General features: G+C 36.2%; 2 protein-coding genes across 5 annotated transcripts; both read right to left on the reverse strand.

Moving 5' to 3' along the window:
• Positions 1-345: 345 nt before the first annotated feature.
• Positions 346-11,151, reverse strand: LOC111996726 (alkaline/neutral invertase E, chloroplastic). Of its 2 annotated transcripts, XM_024028727.2 has the most exons (7): positions 10,838-11,147; positions 9,312-10,095; positions 4,967-5,132; positions 4,365-4,576; positions 3,506-3,999; positions 3,377-3,425; positions 346-1,119 (listed from the first exon to the last, which is right to left on the reverse strand). In XM_024028727.2, the coding sequence occupies exons 2-7, from the start codon at positions 10,026-10,028 to the stop codon at positions 805-807; spliced, it is 1,953 nt and encodes a 650-aa protein (XP_023884495.1). In that variant the 5' UTR covers positions 10,029-10,095; positions 10,838-11,147; the 3' UTR covers positions 346-804. The 2 variants fall into 2 exon arrangements, with proteins under 2 accessions (XP_023884495.1, XP_065620153.1); XM_065764081.1 differs by lacking the exon at positions 3,377-3,425 and having other exon boundaries at positions 1,006-1,119; positions 3,482-3,999; positions 10,838-11,151.
• A 1,245-nt stretch (positions 11,152-12,396) lies between these two features.
• Positions 12,397-19,064, reverse strand: LOC111996728 (histone deacetylase 9). Of its 3 annotated transcripts, XM_065764083.1 has the most exons (14): positions 18,956-19,064; positions 18,291-18,403; positions 18,064-18,181; positions 17,365-17,439; positions 17,062-17,281; positions 16,143-16,206; positions 15,754-15,846; positions 15,544-15,652; positions 15,315-15,364; positions 15,145-15,235; positions 13,926-13,996; positions 13,656-13,754; positions 12,973-13,039; positions 12,397-12,781 (listed from the first exon to the last, which is right to left on the reverse strand). In XM_065764083.1, the coding sequence occupies exons 1-14, from the start codon at positions 18,990-18,992 to the stop codon at positions 12,696-12,698; spliced, it is 1,293 nt and encodes a 430-aa protein (XP_065620155.1). In that variant the 5' UTR covers positions 18,993-19,064; the 3' UTR covers positions 12,397-12,695. The 3 variants fall into 3 exon arrangements, with proteins under 3 accessions (XP_065620155.1, XP_065620154.1, XP_065620156.1); XM_065764082.1 differs by having other exon boundaries at positions 13,656-13,996; XM_065764084.1 differs by lacking the exons at positions 18,064-18,181; positions 18,291-18,403 and having other exon boundaries at positions 18,956-19,060.
• Positions 19,065-19,543: the final 479 nt, after the last annotated feature.

Genomic DNA, 19,543 nt, shown 5'->3' on the forward strand with positions numbered 1-19,543 from the left:
CTAAATAATTATGCAATGTTAAACCAAAAGGTGTAACTTCATTCATCCACGGTCTAAAAAAAAACTTCATTCATCCCACCAGGTCATTCACAACTTAATCAGAAGCAGACTCAACTAACGTGACACACTCAGAAACACATGGCCTATCCAATTCCATCATTAAGATGTTCAACAACCCACAAATGCTCGCCTGGAAGTACGGTTAAGACTACTAAATAAGTAACTGAAGAACACAATTGTCTTCCAGACGTACGCATTATGTGCACTAGTTACTATGCTTCAATGCAATAGTTGAACGTTTTTCCAAAGAAAATCTGATGAACCACTTGAAAGAAACTGACAAAGTGATCAACAAGAGCAACTAATTCATGCTTTTATTACATCAATTTTCTGTTGCCAAAATATGTCACAAGCAACTCCACAAGATCTCGCTTACAGCTGAACAAGTACTCCAGAAAAGGGATGGGAGGAGAGACACCTACACTCTTCAATTCTCAAGAAACCATGTCTTGATACATCACCATAAAACATAAGTGGTCAGCATGTGAACTATCTCAGAAAATAACATTTTTCAAACCAAAATAAAAGGATATACAGGTTACAATTTCTGAAACCATAACAGTATTTTACAAGACTGTTCATTAGAAAAGCTAGCTAAAAATACAGTCAAAGCCTTTCTTTCTCAGAAGAAAACTATTTTGAATCAAATGTATGGGATGTAAATATTGAACTGCACTTGGTTTGCCAAAACTAAGATTTTGTCATCTGAATCCCTCCTCTTAACTTGACTTCAAAACTTCAAACTCATACTATGTACCTCCTTCGACCCCTTTTCCTCCTTGGGTTAGTACTGATCATGCTAGAAAAGGCATTTACAAGCTCTGAATCCTCTTCATTTACAAGGCTCTTTGCTGCACTTGGGTTGGCAAGGAGGAGCTTCGCCACCAGATATCCTGCAATTGACCAGGTTTGGTACAGTTGTGCCTGCTTTCCAATAAATCTTGCTCGCTTGGTGTCATAATATTCAGGCCACTTATCTTGAGAAATGCGTCTCTCAGCTACCTCAACAGCTTTTAAGGCAACTTCTGGTCTGTTCATCTTTATGCATGCAACAGTGAGCTGAAAAAAAGCCCCATATCATGTTAATTTCAGAAAATATACTTCCAGTCATTGGGCTGTATGCTGCCCAAAAAAAGGCAGAAAACTTTACAGTTCCTACTTCCCTTGTCTACCGCTACATAATTTAGTAGCAAAGAACATACCGAAATTTTCTAAACCTATCAAATCAACCAAAACATTCCATGCCTATCAGATTCTTAATATAGTCGCCATATGGAAGAAGCTCCAACATACATAGGAACATAATCGTTAGCCAATATTTTTTGATAACCTTTCAACAAATAGGCATCTTATATATATACTCCACTGTCTCAACAAAAAAAAAATAGAGAATCCAAAACTCCAAAAATAGGCATCTTGTATATATACTCAACTGTTTCAACAAAAAAAATAGAGAATCTAAAAATCCAAAACAGTACGGGGACTACATTCATCGAAATACATTCAAGAAAACAACATATTAATAAACAAAAAATTCTACAGGAGGTCTAATTAAGAGGGCTGAAATGTCCAGATTAAAGATAAGGTGGTTTCTATCATGGCTGAACAGAAGGACAAGCTTGCCTCTTCAAAAACCTTAACAACTACATACCAAGCATGGGACATAGAACTTTCGGTCCGAAAAATGACCTCTTGTAGTTGGACAAAGAAAGAATTTAACCTTTCACCTTTTTGAAATGTCCTTAGGTGAATATTGATAGGAAGAGAATTATCTTGACATTATATCTAGTTGAGCATAGTCTTGGTTATCTTCAAGCATGCCCAAACACACAAGAAGAGAAAGAATGCAAATGTGACAGGAGGGGGCAATACAAAAAGCAAATAGACACTGGCATTCAAGTCAAATGCAGTGGCACACACTTATAACTAGCTTGGAAAATTACAAGTGGCATCACATGAGCACAGCAACAAAGCTGTTCTATTTTGTGAAAACTTTAAATATTTTTTTTTGGAGGTTACTTAAAAACTGGTATAAATTGGAAAAAAAATTAAAGATCCATTTGTTTCAACATAGGTACAAAATATTTTCAAGCATTATTTTTGGTTGAAACACAATTATTTTCTAAATGTTTGGTTGCACTAAAAATCTCTATGTTAAAAACAACAAAAAGTCAGTAAGTAGTGGTGGGTGTGGTAGCAATGATGGGAGGAATTAATGGCCTGTTTGGAAGTTTAGAGAAAGATGAGAGTAGAGAAGAGTAAAGGGGAGGAGAGTAGAGGGAAATAGTTCCCCTCCACCTTGTTTGGATGTTTTTAAAATTAGTAAGAGGAAAGGGAGTAATTAACCCTTTCCTTTGTTTGGATGTTTTAAAAATTAGGATGGAGAGAAGGGAAATGATTAAAATAGACAAATTTACCCCTATTTGAATATAGACTTGCAACATTGGTCTATAATTAATTTAGAAATGATAAATTAGAGAATTTACTTGGACAATAATTTATTTACTCTACTCTCCCTCCAAATCATTCCAATTTTGGGGAATTAAAAATGAGGGGTTAGAGGTAGTTGAAACCCCTCCAAACCCCCCCAAACCCCTCCCCCTCATTCCTTAAAAAACTTCCAAACAAGGTAATTGGATTACTCTCTCTCCCTCTACTCTACTCCCCCTTCTTTTTTAAACATCCAAACAGGCCATAAGTGTAGGAAGGGAGGTAGTGATGGTGCAAGGTGGTGGTAGTGTGAGAGGGGTGGCGGGGGAATGGTGTTACCGATGGTATGGGGAGTGAGGGGGACAAAGGTGGTGATGCCACAAAGGAGTGGTGAGGGGAGGGAGGTGATAGTAAAAACATAGGAGTTGGACTTGGGAGTGGGAGGTAGTAGTGGCCACGCCAGCAGCATGGAGGAGGGAGGAAGGTGGGATAGACTTGGTCCAGAAAATGGTTTAAGCTTTTAAAAAACATAAATCATTTCTACTTTCTTGTTATAGTTTTCTGTTGACCATGAAAATATTTTCCATTGACTGGTAATTTTTGGTTGCACTGAACACTGATAAATATGCATCTTCTTCTAGAAAATATTTTACGCCAAAGTAAATGGAGCCTAACTTATTAGTGCACTTTGAAATCAAGCTCCAAGACGAAAATGAGCTCTAGCTCAAATGACACCTCCTCCCCCAATAAGATAAGGTGGAGGGTAAGGTCATGAGTTTAAAACCCAAATGGATGTGTGTGTAAACTTATCAATATATATATATATATAATTCAAACTCCAAAACATAGGCAATAAACCTAAATTAAAATGTAACACCAAACTAACCTGCCAAAGTAAAGTGGGCCAAGAACCTCCATTGTGGTAAGACCAAGGACTGCAACGAAGAACAGGGTTAAAGGGAAGAGGTATAAAATAGGAATAGGAACTTACTAAAAATCAACATAGAGGCATTACGTGTTCTTGGGATCACTGCCCGTGATAATTTGCCATTCCTGGCCTTCAAGAGCAGGATAACATATTTTGAATGGCATATCAGCAACTAATTCATCCCATTTTGCTTCTATAAGGTCCAATATGGCATGTGACTGATCCACTTTGGCAAGACTGCTTACAATAGACCATAAATTTCCAAGAGAAAAGAAACGGAAGTCCATGTGAGCTGGCTGCAGGTTTCCAATCAAATAACCTCCTTTACTGGGCATAAACTCCACCAGCCAGGAAGGAATCTGATCAGGGTAGATATTGAACTTATTAACAGCATCATATGAGTATTCCTCTGTCTTGTACCGGTAGATCTCATTGATTTTTCTCATATCTATCCAGTAATATTCCCTTACGTGGAAAGATAATGCAATCAGACGATTATTAAGTGCTCGTATAAGGTCAGCTGATGCATCCTCAGGAGCAAGCATCTCACGTGCAGAAAGTAATGCTGAATAAAACAGTGCCTGCAAGGACATGCAATATTGTGTACAAAGTTAAGCCATTCATCTTTTCTCATAAACAGCAAGAATGCTCATCAACATGAATCAGAAGCTTCAGCTTCTGCAAAGAAAGGCACAGATGGCTTCTAAAGAGTCAAAACTCAAATCTCAGTTTCCCTTTATGCCTCTAATATTCTCTTATAGTAATTTAGCAGAATTTTTTGCTTGAGTTTGGCATTACAAAAGGTTTAGCTTATAATAGCTCTAAGCAACAGGCAATAGAATCTATCCTTCCAAGCATGGGTCCTAATCATTATTAAAAGAAAGTGGGAATAAAAGAAAAGAATAGTCATATGAAGGATCAATTTAAAGTGAGTAAACATGAGAACCTGAATCTCCAAAGGGTGACCATGAATTCCCATGCGACGATCTATCATGCAAGAACCATCGGTCACCAACAAAGTAGGAAACATATCAAAACCATCAGCAAGGCACAATTTTAAAATCATTTTGATCCCAGTTTGTACATCAATTCTCTCTTGCAAGGACAAATCTCCAGAGCATTTTCCATATGCTCGTAACAATATAATCCACCACAATCCTGCGAGTAAAATTAGGATTGTTAGAATTATGGTTAAGTGAGAAACTCATCATTTCCTAATAGTTTAAACTTTTGGAACAATCGGTAATTTAACATGGTATCAGAGCAGGAGATCTTGAGTTCAATCCTTGTCTTCACTCTACAGTCTCTACCTCCCATTTAAAATGTTAAATTCCCACTTGTTAGGACCCCACTTATTAAGGGGAAGTTTAGGCCCACAAATGAGGGGGAGTATTAGAATTATGATTAAGTGATTAAACTCATCATTTTCTAATAACTTAAACTTTTGAGACAATCGGTAATTTAACAAGTATTATGAATTAAAAGTAATAAAATCACACGTAGTTGATATTTTCAAAGAGAAATTATTAGCCACAAGAAATTTCTTACCAGAATCAACTGGTGCAACACGGCCAATTGCTGCTTCACCAAAGTCAGGATCCAATACATCTTCAGTTGCAGAATCATCACCATCTAGAGGAACAGTACGCACCTTGAAACTGGCAGGCATCAATCCTTGACCGGGACTATAGCAATCCATGGTTTTCTCCCAGCTCTGTTAAGATGAGTGTTAGTTGCTCAATACATGAGGAATTAACATAGTACTTCCCAGAGAGAGCACGTGTCAAGAAAGATTCTTGCTTCAAGAGCGCTTTTCAATAGACATGACATAAAAAACAGTTCAGAACTCTCACATTTGGAATATATTCCATAAGAAAATTCCCTATCTTAAAATGTTTAGAAGCAACAGCTGTTTTTAGCAGATCGCTTGCTACTAGGTGGGATCGGCTGTGAAGGCTTAGGCTTTTTGTTTTATTTTTTTGGGTTTCATTTCTCCACAGAGGATTTACAAACATTTTTTTTTATAAGTAAGAATGTTACATATACGAATGACTACTCTATGCATGAAGAACATAGAACAAACCCAGAAAATACAAGAAGAAGAAAACAAAGAAAAAACAAAAAAGAAAACCAATCAACAGATTAATTACAAAAGAGAAAGAAAGCTAACGAAAGAAGAGAGAATCACTAGTCGTGAGTCTCCAAGCCCAAGACAAATCAAAAAGAGTCCCACAAAAAGAAGCAAGCATCTGATCACCAGAACTCTTCAAATCCTCAAAAGTCCGCCTATTCCATTCCTTTCAAATATACCAAAGGATGCACAATGGAACTAAGTTCCAAATCTGAGATGAGTACTTCCCCAACCAATTCCACCAGCCAAAAAGCAAATCTGGGATCGATCTAGGTGTAACCCAAGACAAGCCAAAAGTTATAAAGACAATGCTCCATAACCGATAAGCCATCTCACAATGAAGTAAGTGGTCTACCATCTCTCCACAATGTCAGCACATAATACACCAATCCACAAAAACCAATCTCCTCAATCTCAGGTTATCACCCGTTAGGATCTTATTCCAAGCTACACACCAAACAAAAAAAGAAACTCGCCTAGGGGCCTTTGCTTTCCATATAACTTTCTAAGGAAAGACAAGTGAGAGAGAATCCCTTAATTTGTTATAATACGACCGGATATCAAAATCCCCATTAGGCTTCAACTTCCATCTCATCCGGTCTCCAACATTCATTGGAGGAGGAGTAGCTCCCAATATACGAAGAAAATGCAACCCTTCATCCATCTCCCAATCATTAAATTCTCGAATAAAACGAACATCCCAAATTCTTCTATCCTTCGCCCCCTGCCTTGACAAAGAAGTTTCAATAGATGCCTCCTTATTTATGGCAATACCATACAGCCTTGGGAAAGCCGATTGCAAAGGTTGATCCTCATACCACCCATCTTGCCAAAACCTCACTCTAGATAGCATACTATTGAGTAACATTAATCGACCCCACTTAGACAAATACAGCTTCTTCCACCCGGCTAATTTTCGCTCAAATTTTTCCAAAGTAGGATTCCAAATTGAAGGGGAATTATGAGAAGCCCCCAACAGCATGCCCAGATAAGACATAGGCAAAGTTCCAACTTTGCAGCCCAAAATTTCAGCCAGGGCATGCACATCATCAACATCCCCTATTGGAACCATTTCACTCTTATGCACATTGACCTTCAAACCTATTACCGCCTGAAAACTAAGGAACAACAACCGAATATGAAGAATTTTCTCTACATCTGCATCACAAAATAGGACAGTATCGTCTGCAAATAATAGATGTGAGATACATTCCCCACCATCCCTCCTACCCTCAACTTTAAAACCACGGATCAAGCCAACTCCCTCCACTCTTCTCAACATCCTATTAAACACCTCCATCATAATCAAAAACAGCATAGGAGATAGCAGATCCCCTTATCTTAAACCCCTCAAACTACCAAAAAAATCAGCTGGAGACCCATTAATCAAAACAGAGAACTGAATTGTGGATATGCAAGTACAAATCCACTTACACCATTTCACTCCAAAGCCCATTCTATTCAACAACGCCTCCCAATTCATATGATCGTAAGCTTTTTCAATATCAAGTTCACAAATGACTCCAGGAACCCTACTCTTCCCTCGGCTATCCACACACTCATTCGCAATAAGAATCAAGTCAAGGATTTGTCTCCCACCCACCAAGCTATTTTGAGTCTCAGAGGTCAACTGATCTAAAACCACTCTCAATCGATTTGCCAAAACCTTAGCCCAGATTTTATATACACTCCCCACCAAGCTAATAGGTTGGAAATCTTTAATATTAGAGGCATTATTCTTTTCAGGAATTAATGCAATGAAGGTAGCATTAAGGGATTTCTCCACTACTCTCCAACAATGATGATAAAACGCCATAGTAAACTCATCCGGACCTGGAGCTTTGTCCCCTTCCAAGTCACTTACAACTTCAAGTATCTCCTCTCTCTCAAACTTCCTTTCAAGCCAAACCCTCTCTATATCCCCAATACGATCAAATTCCAGACCCTCCACAAAAAGCCTCCACCCCTTAGTCTCCTTGTACAAATTTTTATAAAATTGTACTACCTGATTAGTTGCCTTGGATTCCTCCTTAAAAACCATCCCATCCACCTCCAAGGTCCTCAAATGATTAAACCTTCTATGGGAGTCAGCCATTTTGTGGAAAAACTTGATGTTATTATCCCTTTCCTTGATATATAACATCCTAGATTTTTGTCTCCAGGAAATTTCTTCCAAGGAAAGAAGATGCTCCACCTGGGACCTCAAAGCTGCCCTATGATATTTCTTCTCATCAGTGAGACCAAAGTCCCCTTCCTTTGCGTCTAATTTTTTCAACTCCTCCCGTAATTGTTTCTTTTGATGCTCTACATTACCAAACTCTCCGTGATTCCATTGCACAATGTCCTCTTTCAGAGCCTTCAATTTGTTTGCAAGCACAAAACTAGGTGTACCTACAAAAGAATGCCGATTCCACCAGGATTGAACTCTATCCACAAATCCCTCCGTCTTCAACCACATATTTTCAAATCTAAACGGACTTTTCCCCCTTGCCATTCCCCCTGCCTCCAAGAGAATTGGACTGTGATTTGAGATAGGACGAGGTAAAATCCTTTGAATAACATTTGGGAAATGGTCCTCCCAATTTGGACTAGCCAAAGCACTATCAATCCTAGACATCGCTGGTTGATCAGTACCACTTGACCATGTATAGCTACCTTCTTCCAAAGGCAAATCAACTAAGTTAAGATCCTCAATAAATTCAAAGAATTTTTCCATAGACAGGGTCAAGCGTGTCTCACCCCTACACTCACTAAGAAAGCGAACAATATTAAAATCCCCAAAGCAAAACCACGATATCCTCCAATATTGCTGAATACCCGCTAACTCATCCCATATGTGACCCCTCTCGTTATTCTCATTTGGGCCATAAACCCCTGAGCATGCCCATATAAAACCATCCCCCATCCCTTGCCACTTTACCGAAACTGAGAAAGTACCAACCATAACCTCCACCTTATCCAAAACCCTTTTATCCCACATAAGCAAAATACCACTAGCAGTCCGATCAGCCTCCAAAACAGCCCAATCCACATATGGACAGCTCCACACACTACAAACCAGCTGTCTATTCATGCTAGCAATTTTCGTCTCTTGTAAACAAACAACATCACACTTCCACTCCCACAACAAATTCTTCACCACAAGTTGTTTCTGAGAATTATTTAAACCTCTAACATTCCACGAAATCATTTTTATCTTCATAAACACAAAAATATCCCCAACTACTAACACCAGCACAAGACCATATCCCTCTATCTCCCGTCATAATTCACCGAAGAGATCAAGTTTTGCAACTCTCTATGTCCCTTGTTTTTGGACTTAGCCACTTTTTTGCTACCCCTTGCTTTCCTATGTAACACATTGGCTGCCTCCATCTCAGTTTCTAGCCTCTGTAAGAGAGCAATGCACAACTTCTCATGCCGGGTCATCGACAACCCCACCAATTTACTGAAACCAGGAATTTTATGTTTCACCCACCCAGAAATATCTAACTAAGTCTCAATACTCAATACCTCAGTGACCTCCTCCAATTACTGCTTTCCTAAGCTTATATTTATAGGAAAACAAAACAGGGAGAAGGATTTCTAGTTCAGAACTGACATTAGTATTTGTTAGTTGAGATTATAGAAAACCCAAGCCTAAGTATAGATTTGGGCTTTGAAAAATTAAAAAATAAAATGAAATACTTCTTTGTAAGAGAATTGTCTTCAGTAAGCAAGAGGTGATTGATTAAAACGCTCAATGAAGAGCAGTCATATTACCTGCAACTGAAGGGTGTGCAGAATGAAATTCCGTACAATGTCATACTCCCCCTTCAAAAGGAAGGCGATCCCAGAAGGTATGAAATCCCGAATAAAAACCTGATCATAGTTCAGAATACTACTGCTGCTTGGGTCATTAGCAGCAATTGTTCCAACTTGATTATTACAATAATAAACAATGGAGTCCCTCAGCAAGTTCCAAGCTTCATCCTCAATTACATTCACCCTACCCTTATCCAATTTATCTTTAGTTGTTCCTGCAGCAGCGGCCTTTCCATTTCTAACATGATCTTCCTTTTCATGTTTCAACTGTTGACCCACCTCATATCCTTCAATGCTTGGTGCACTGCTTGTCCCATTAACAGGATTTGATGTTAGCCTCCTTGCTTTCCCCTTGAACCGGGTCTCATTTTGATCCTCTGTAGTCAACCCACTAACACCTTCAGCCCGTTGGCATTGGCAACCCATAGATTCCAACCTACCAGCATCAGCCTTCTCATGAAAAACACTGTCTCTACTCCGTAATGCATAAACCCTCCTCCTGCAATTCTGTGATTTTCTCGAGCAGCTATGCACTTGCATTGACACTGGAATTTTTATCCTTCTATTATTGACATTGGCTTTAATTGTGTGCACCAAGTTTAAACTGTTGGTACATAGATCAGAGTGATGCAAGCGAGGTAATAGAACTGGTAGAATTGCTTCTGAGGTAGCCATTGACAAACTATATACTAATTTTCAACTCTATAGCTCTGAAAATTACTACTTCACTTAGAGAAGGCACCTATGCAAAAAAAAAAAAAACATAATATGCCTAAAATCATCAAAGCTGTGAAACATACATAATAAATTAAGAGATAGATAAGAGTTTCACATCACAAAACATTCTGTTACAATACATTCTTGAAAAATTATACCACATAAAAGTTGATAAAAAATAGTCCTCACAATGAAACTTGTAATGAATTAATCTAGACAAGGAACTTGGAATAATTCAAATACAAAATAGGTATTATACCACTCTGGTCTTTCAAGGACAACAAGACATGTATTATTTTCCTCCATTCTATTCTGTTCGAAACCACTCTTTATTTTTTACTACTTCCATTAATGTTATTTTTAATCTTCCTCCACAATTTTTTTTCCCTTCCCTATTACCTTATTCCCTCCAGAATTTCAAGGAAAACTCGAGATAAATTAAAACCAAGATTCTCAAAATTTAAAGACTGGATTTTTATCATGGTTTTCAAAGGTTTGTGAATTTTAGAAGAAACTAGTCATGGAAAAGTTTTCTTAAAAAAAAAAAAATGATACCCAAAAGTTCCTTACTGTTTTCCTAGCGAACCAATACAATATTTGACAGAGATTTGATTTCCATCCTAGAAATTAATTTCACATAAATTCTGGTTACACAAACAAGCCAACAACAACAACAAAGTAGTACAAAGTATAAGTGGGCGAGTGTGAAGTAAACACAGTGATCCATGTGCATACAAGAGAAGTGGAGAGGTATCGGTTTTGCTTACCTATTTGTTGTCATCAGCTATATAGAACTAAACATAGACTTTACTGTCATCAATTGCTTGCCACTTGGACCTGATTTTTCTTCCGAGAAAAAGAGCAAAAAAAAAATGGAGGAGTTTTGAATCTTTTGACGAGAGTTGAATTTTATTGCAAAAGGGTTTCAAATCTTTTGTCCTTGTAGTTTGGAAAAACAGAGGATGAGACCCATGAGAACAGAACAGAACAGAACAGAACAGAAGTGTTAAGAATCTTCGGTGGCGTCTGATGTGAACGATGTCCCTGTTTTCGTGTTTAGATTATTGTTTTTGTTTTTTTACCTCTTCTTCTTGAAGTAAAAAGTAACTCACACAGTATCCACCGCAACCTCCACTACTGCTTATGAATGAATGCCATTTGGATTGGATTACGGAGTCATCAATATAAGAGCTTGTTTTCTGCGAGAAATTTTTTATTTTTTATATTTATTTATGTAATTGCTTATACAGTTATACGACATTGTTATGTCATATTAACTATTTTTAGCGTTTATATGAAAATATAAATAATCAATCTGGTTAGAGAATGAAAAAAATTATAAATTTATTTATAAAAGAATTTTTGTCATAATATGTTAAATAATTTTATACATTGTAAGATGAGTTTTACATGTTAATAAATAAAAAATCATATGCAAAAAGTGAATCATTTAAAAGTCAATTAGTAAATCTCCTAATTTATATATGACTAAACTTGTTTTCCCATTCTATCTATTTTAAAATGTCAATTAGTAAATCATTGAGTTAAAATAGTGAAAGACATGAAATAAAATGATAAGTAGTTATATAAAATTAGGTACTTCAAAAATTTGAGAAATCCATTCATTCAAATATGGAGTCCCTCACCAGGTTCCAAGCTTCAAAGTGGATTGAGTGGACCGTAAGAACAGAATAGAATCAATTAAAAAATCTTTATCTTGATGACTTGTTTTGTCATTTTACTCTGCATTTATCCTTTTTCTAAGTCACCGAAGGGTTGGGTTAAATTCTTTACTCATACTCTGAAGTCTGAACATGATTTGAGTTATTACATTTTCTTTCACTGCTTTTTTGCCTTCAAAATTTAATTGAAATTAAACCGTGCATTCTAACGTGTAGAACCCGACAGCACTAAGCATATGCACCTTCTCCCTCTCCTGTAATTAAAATTACTAAGCAAAGATCCCAACAAAGTCCGTGTGATACACATGGTATTATTTATTGCCGTCACGTGGCACGGGGTCGATGAGCCCACACTAAAAACCTCCTTTTTAATTCAGCCAAAAAAAAAAAAACAAATACTGAGCAAAGAATACCAAAATGTTACAAAAAAATTTGCTCTATAGAACAATTTTAGAAAAATTTTAAGAGAATAACATCCAAATGAAGTTATTTAGCCCATTTTTTGGAACTCGAGTTCCAAAAAATGTGCTACATAGCTAAATAACATCGTTTAGATGCTATTCTCCTAAAAAATTTCTTAAGATGTGCTATTTGGCAAATTTTGCCAAAATGTTACTATTGCATCCATTTATGTGCTGAAGTAATTTGACAAATTTAACCTGACATACTCATAATGTGCTCCCATCCTTTTAACTTTACATAACAAACACCACTTCCATTGTAGTAGAAAATAAAAGTATTCTTCTTGCTGCCAATGCATTTTACAACAATATTAAGAATCTAAAAGCAACATGAATAGGTACATCGCTGGTCCTTTTCAGCCATTTCTTTAAGAAGGAGGTACTGCACAATTTAGAATCTAATTAGTAATTACATCTTTCCTTCCTAACTAAAAGCTACTCTTCCCACAGAATATGCATAGTGCTCAGTGCTCAGTGTCAACTCATACATCTTCCATGTTCTGATCATTATCATGGTCTCCTTCATAATATTCATCATCACGCTGGATGTTCTTGTCTTGGGTGTGCTCTGAAAAGACAGAATTTTAATAACAGGAAAAAAAAAAAAAAAAAAAAGGGTCATAATAATAGAAGCATAACAATCTGAATTTTTTTTTTTGTTAAATTTCAATTGGCAAACATCATGTTTAGGCACAATGCATGCTGGCATGATAGTTCCACTGGGGTGCATTATGCATATATGATTTTTATTTTACTTACGATCCATGCGCTCATCAGGGTTTTGCTCATCTTCGTCAAAATCAGGAATATAAAAGTCAGGTGGAACCTGAAACAGAGGAAACATTGCTATCAGTTCAATAATTTAGATGCATCCATCCAAAACCAATGTCTGATTTCAGAAAAGCTGGAAAGATAAGATGTCATCAAATAAGGCAGCACCAAGGACCTGATGGACCATTGAAACCATCCCATTAACAAATTTCCACAGTTTAAGGTGTCTCATGCAAACATAGCTCTTTCATGTTTTATATGGTCCCAAATATGAACCTTCTTTCGCTTTTCATAGTTTAAAACATAAAACTTCATAATGGGAAAATCATTGTAAGTCAAAACAAAACAAAAGCATTTCTGGCCCAGATAATTGACACCAGACTGACAGCCTAACTTCTGGGGCAATGGCTATCCCAAGGGAATCCACCAAGTGGTAACAAAGTTTGTTGGACATATCAGTGTGAGTGCCAGATGATCAACATTTATAAAAATGCCAAATCCAATAAACAAGACTCCCTAAAATTATGCCATTAACTCAAATATACTTATCAAAGACTGCTCAAGAGTTTAGCAACTTAGCATAGCAAGTAAACAACAGTGTAACTCAATCTTTTAATAAATTTCACTTCCCAGGATAACATGGGCTTTGGCAATATTTGCATTCCACTGACCTCTTGCATCTGCACTCCTGGGGCATGCTGGATGCAACGAAGATTTTCGAAGACTTGCATTTTGATTGTGCTTAGGTACGATTTGCTATTTAAGTTCTCCTGCTCAACAAATAGGGAGAAAAGGGGTGAAACACACCAAAAAAATAAAGACACTAGGGAGAGAGAGTACATAGTATGTGCCCACTTGGAAATAACTGATTCAGCAATCAAATTGGTGTATGGATGAAGTAAAATGCACTGGTAACATAAGCTTTCTGAGAAAGTACATACTATGTGCCCATTTGGAATCCTCAATGAATATTCTGGACCAAAATATTTAATATACTCATTTTCCGGGATCTCTGCAAGAAAGATAAATTGATAATGAAACTTACACTCAAACTAGATAGAAATGGAATATTGATTATAGCAAGGGGAAAAAAAGGCTTAACATGCATCATAATCTGTGGTCTCTCACTATAAACAAGGAAAATAGTCATAACAAGCGATCAGCACAAAGCATATGGTATAAGAAAAAGCTGAAGTTATGCCCAAGAAATATGAAGATAAAGGGATATTATTTCAGATAATAGGTCAGACAGAACTGGTTGCAAGTTTCAAATATATAACAAGGTCAACATTGGGAAAACTAATGTTTTGCAGATAGTATATAAGTACATATCAGTTCATAGCAACCCGCCTGATGCGGACACCAGTCTGATTGATTGATTCAATTGGACCTAAATTGATGCTGAGTTATTTTGGGAATTGATTTTATTTAGGAGCCTATTTAAAGGTCCCAGAGAAAACATTACAGACATGTATGAATAATGAATAAAACTAAATGTTGGAATTTGCCAATGGCTTGGTGTTGATTCCAAACAGCCAAGCCTCCCCAGTGGTATTGATTCCAAGCAACCCAATGTACTTATTACTAGGTGTATACTCCCTTTTCTAGTTCTATTTGTTTCCTCCAATTTCTTTTGGATTTTCTGCAGCATCAAATTTCATTGTTCTGCATCACCGCCACCCATTTTCCATTTCAACATGAAACTGAAGACAATGTCTATAAGAGCAATGCTTTAAAAAAATTTAGCTATAGAAGACTAACTATGCAAACTTGGATATATTAACCAAAAGGTCCAAAACAACCAGAACGCTGCAATCTAGATAAAAGCAAGGACAATATCATGAATATGTTGCATGTCTTTTGCCCCTTTACTACACATTAATCAGGAAAAAAGATGTAGATAGAATTCAACATTTCATGTTGGCATGCTAAAAGTGACACCTCATTTGATGATTGGGACATCGCTTTATGGAGCTGAGATTAAGTACAATAAATCACACCAACTTTGAAAATCAATTGCACTTACAATGACCAAAAAAAAAATTATAGGTACTTACAACGACAAAAATTAGTAACAGTAAAAATTCAAATTAATATTTATCCAGTTCATCATGGCATATCTTCAATCAAACATTAAAAGAAAGATCATCATTAGCACACCATTGGGAAGCTCTGTATCCAGAAGAACTCCAGTTTCAACAGCCCAACACCGAGCAACATTCTCTTTGGTATATCCTCCACCTCCAGTTACCTGCACAAAGAAGTTTCTCTCTGTATGCCTGATGTATGATACTAATGAACTAAAAGTTTTGGTCAAATTAAATACATACCAGTAAGGGCAAATTGAACTTCTTCACAAACCTAACACATTCAGCATGCCCTGTAAGAAGCATCAGAATATCACCACAAAGTAAACTTTGCAATCAAAGGTTAAGCCATTGGGAACTAATTCAAGACCAATCCAAAATCATTGACCAAAAAAAAGAGGGGGAGGGGGGGCATATTGGAAATTATCTTCATAGGGGAAGAGAAAAAAGTTTAATTACAAGGAGTATGCACCATCAATGGATAGATTGAAGCAGCCCAAGCGGTCCCCAGCAAGCGAGTCTGCCCCACATTGGAGAACTATTGCACCTGGAACATATGTTTCAACAACCTTGGAAATAATCTACAAAATGGAAATTTGCGAGCAGATATTAACACTTGACAGGATCAAGCCAGAAATAAAGGCATTAATCTTGAAATTAGTTGGTTATTGCTAGAACTTACACTCTTAAAAAGTCGGGTGAAGCTAGTGTCATCTATTCCATCCTTGAGTGGGACATTGATGGCATAATATTTGCCTTCTCTTTCTCCTGTTTCCTTCAGTACAAACAATAGCAATGCACATTACTCAAATTTCAACTACATAACATTCTCATGTTCTAAAGATAAATAAACAATGAGGACAGAAGGAATGATAGCAGTTGAGCATGCAAATCTGAGATTAAGCAGTTGCATGCATGTCTTCTCAGGATGCAGGAAATGCTTGTGTGTAGCAAACAACTAACAAAGTAGGAATCCCAACGGAATTAACCCACACAAACTGAAATTTGTAAATTTTCTTCATCATTGTAAATATTACCCAAAAAACAAACAACACAGCATTAAAGAATCACCTTAACATCACCAGTTCCTGGAAAAAACATATCTCCATACTTGTGAAAACTAACAGTCATCACCCTGTCATGTCCAACTTCACAGATTTAGTGAGGAGTAAAAAGAAAGCACGATAAGTGTATTAACAATAAACAATTCAATCTACTGGATTGGTCAAACAAAAAAAAAAAACATATATCTTTACTAACATATGAAATTTAGAAGTAATAGCAAAGTGGAAAGAAAGCACAGAAAAGAGTTCTCATGGTTTGACAGAAGAAACCAGCATGAGTCATGACTGAAGGTCAGCATTTTTTATTCTCAGAAATATTTCAAGAAGTTATAAAGGCCTAATTTACTGATTGCTAGAACAACAAATATATTTTTTACATGTGTAAAAGAGTTCTGGTAACATAATTTTTGGGCCACATGAAGAGTTAGAAATTCCCTTTGGGGGGGTCAGGTATACAATATGATAACTTTGAGGTGGCCAACTGCAAAATGAATGTTTCACCATAGAACTATAAAAAAAAATATAAGTGTGTTCTGAAAATCTTTGAGGGCCATGCCTTCATACAGTACTCTACTTTTATCACCCGTGACAAGCCCATATTTTCTTGAATAAAGCTGTGGTCTAATTCCCAAGTAATTTCTCATATGCAAGCTGTGGACTAGTTCCTATTAACATCATAGATGTAACAGTTTGCAATTATTACTTTTAAAGCAAGGCAACACCTACACCTAGCTGGTCATATCGACACAGTGAGAGACTGATCACATATCACTGCATAAAGAATTTAGAAGAAAACTAATCATTTAGCATTGTCAGCAGTAAGCTATACTGTGTAAATTAATCATTTAACTAAATTCAATGTTCCCAATAGCTTTAGTATACCTTTCCTAATCCAAATTCATCAACTAATAAGATGGTTATCCTACCTGTCAGTGAAATAAAAGGCTTCTTCTACACCATCCCCATGATGGACGTCTATATCTATATACAAAACACGGGCTTGATGTTTGAGAAGCTCCAAGATCCCCAAAACCAAGTCATTGATGTAACAAAATCCAGATGCCTCGCACTTCTTGGCATGATGTAACCCACCGGCCCAATTTATGGCAATGTCACAAAGTTGATTGTTCAATCTGCGTGCAGCATCTGCTAGCAAATGTCAGTTTCTATATAAGGCTTAACAGGCATAACCCAAACTTCTAAGAACAATACTCTAGTAGTTAAATTACCTATCGTTCCACCAGCATATATTTGACAAAACTCAAACAAGTTTTCAAAGACAGGGCAATCTTCTCCGAGATTATCTGATTCAAAAACAAAGAGTAAAGGTATAAGCATAGCTTGATATTAATCAACCCAAAGGAATTAAATTCATTTAAGAAGTGCCAGTCAATGACACAACCAAATTAGAGTTAAATTATAGCATCAAAAGTTAAAATCCACTACTCAAAGAGACTTTATTTTAGTTTACTATTTGGGCAGTAGGCTGAGAGAACGAGCTGCATTATTTTGTGAGAGAAAGAGATGATAATTACATGTTGAAAAACTCATTAAAATTTAAAACCCACTCAAGAATGAGTCATTGATGATAGTGATAAAACAAAAAGGTTAAAACTATAACCTGGACCAAGTATCAACACAATGTACTAAATTACACCATAACAAACCAATATATTACCGCAACGCATACGGTTATTTAATTTCAAAATTATAATAAAAGTGCATCAACAACTCTAAAAGAGTCATTGACTTATTGCATACTTGCATGTTATGGTTCACTGGCCATGGAATGGAAATCACGACTGAAAAAAAGGATTCATATTATGCCACAAATCCGTACAATAATTTCAAGATTCTCAAGCATATTAGCACATATCAATCCACAAAAAAAAAAAAAAAAAAAAAAAAAAAAAAAAAAAAAGTCATACATTTAGCCAATTCATTTGAGAACAAGTGTTGAGTGTCGGGTGTAATCCGGTGCAAAAATTCAACATAATCAGCCGAATGGAACTGTGCAAGCTCAACAGGATACGCCTTGTGAGGTCGCTGCATTACACAGAACCAACCACTTTAATCCACAAACACTAAAAAAAAAGGGAATGAAATTCAATGAATTCAAAAATCAAATAAACAGCTTCCAGATTCAGTAACTAACATAAATTTCCATCTTCTTGTGAAGATCATAGGAGAGTACAAGATGATGTGTCATACAAAGCCGGTGCGGCTTCATCGGATGGTTCGGCCCAAAATAAACACCACCCACATCCCCTGCAACACCCATTTTCACATGAGTAATGCTACTAACACACAACATTTTTCACAACAAATTAATACTAATTCTCACGTCAAAAATTGTGAAATTTGTTGCGACTCTTGGCTTATAGCATCAATTTTTTCAATGTCTATAGACAAAAAGTTTGACGAAAAATTTCACACCCGTAAAAAAAAATGATGTCAGTGATATAATAACTAGTAAAATCTCATCAACTCAATTGTTATGAAAAATATTTGTCAAAAAAAAAATTTTTTTTTTTTGGTTGTACTAGTACAAGCAAATATGAGCTCATTTTGACATTGAAGATTTGAAGATGGATTGTAGAAATTGTTGTTCTGTTCTGGTTTAGCATTATGATCGCATCCAAACAGAGTATGAGATGGTATATATACAAGGAGATAGAGAAATTGGCCGTGTTCGAATACAGCTAGGGTTTTGGTTTTTGATAATTAAAGAATTGAAGGATTTAAATAAGAAAATAAAAGAGACAGAGAGAGAAATAAGAAATCGGTGAATGGGAGAGAGAGAGCGAGAGAAAAGTGTACCGTCGTAGTAGTAGGCGATCTTGTCCTTGGAGCGCATTTTAGCTGGAAGTGCAGTGGCGCATGAAAACTCTGAGAGAGAGAGAGAGAGAGAGAGGTGTTGTAATGAATTAGACGTGTAATTTCTTTGATTGGAGTTGGTGAAATCTGGACCCCTTGTTTATGATGAACGGTTTAGATAATGACACGTCATCATATTTTTTACTAATAAAACGACACCGTTTTGGACGTAATTATTTCAAGTTATAAAACCAACTTAGATTATGGATTTAAGTTTTATTTATTTATTTAGTCTTCAATTAAGACTCAACAATCAACATGTTTACAAATTAATTAATTAATTAAAAAAAAACATGTTTACAAATTGCTTGATTGCTTTAGTTGTTCCTTAATAAAACATCTTTCCTTTTTGCTCTCTCTTTCTTTTTGTCATTGTTATTGTAATTTAGAAAAATTCAACCATGAAAACCATTCTTACAAAATGAAAGAGAAATACTTTATCCATAATATTTTTACAACAAATTCTATGTGACAGGTTGTTACTGGTGGATAAGAAAATAATTTCATTAGCAGATTCAAATTAAAAACCTT

Source organism: Quercus suber, unplaced genomic scaffold (assembly GCF_002906115.3).
Source record: "Quercus suber isolate HL8 unplaced genomic scaffold, Cork oak 2.0 scaffold_540, whole genome shotgun sequence".
Lineage (NCBI taxonomy): Eukaryota > Viridiplantae > Streptophyta > Magnoliopsida > Fagales > Fagaceae > Quercus > Quercus suber.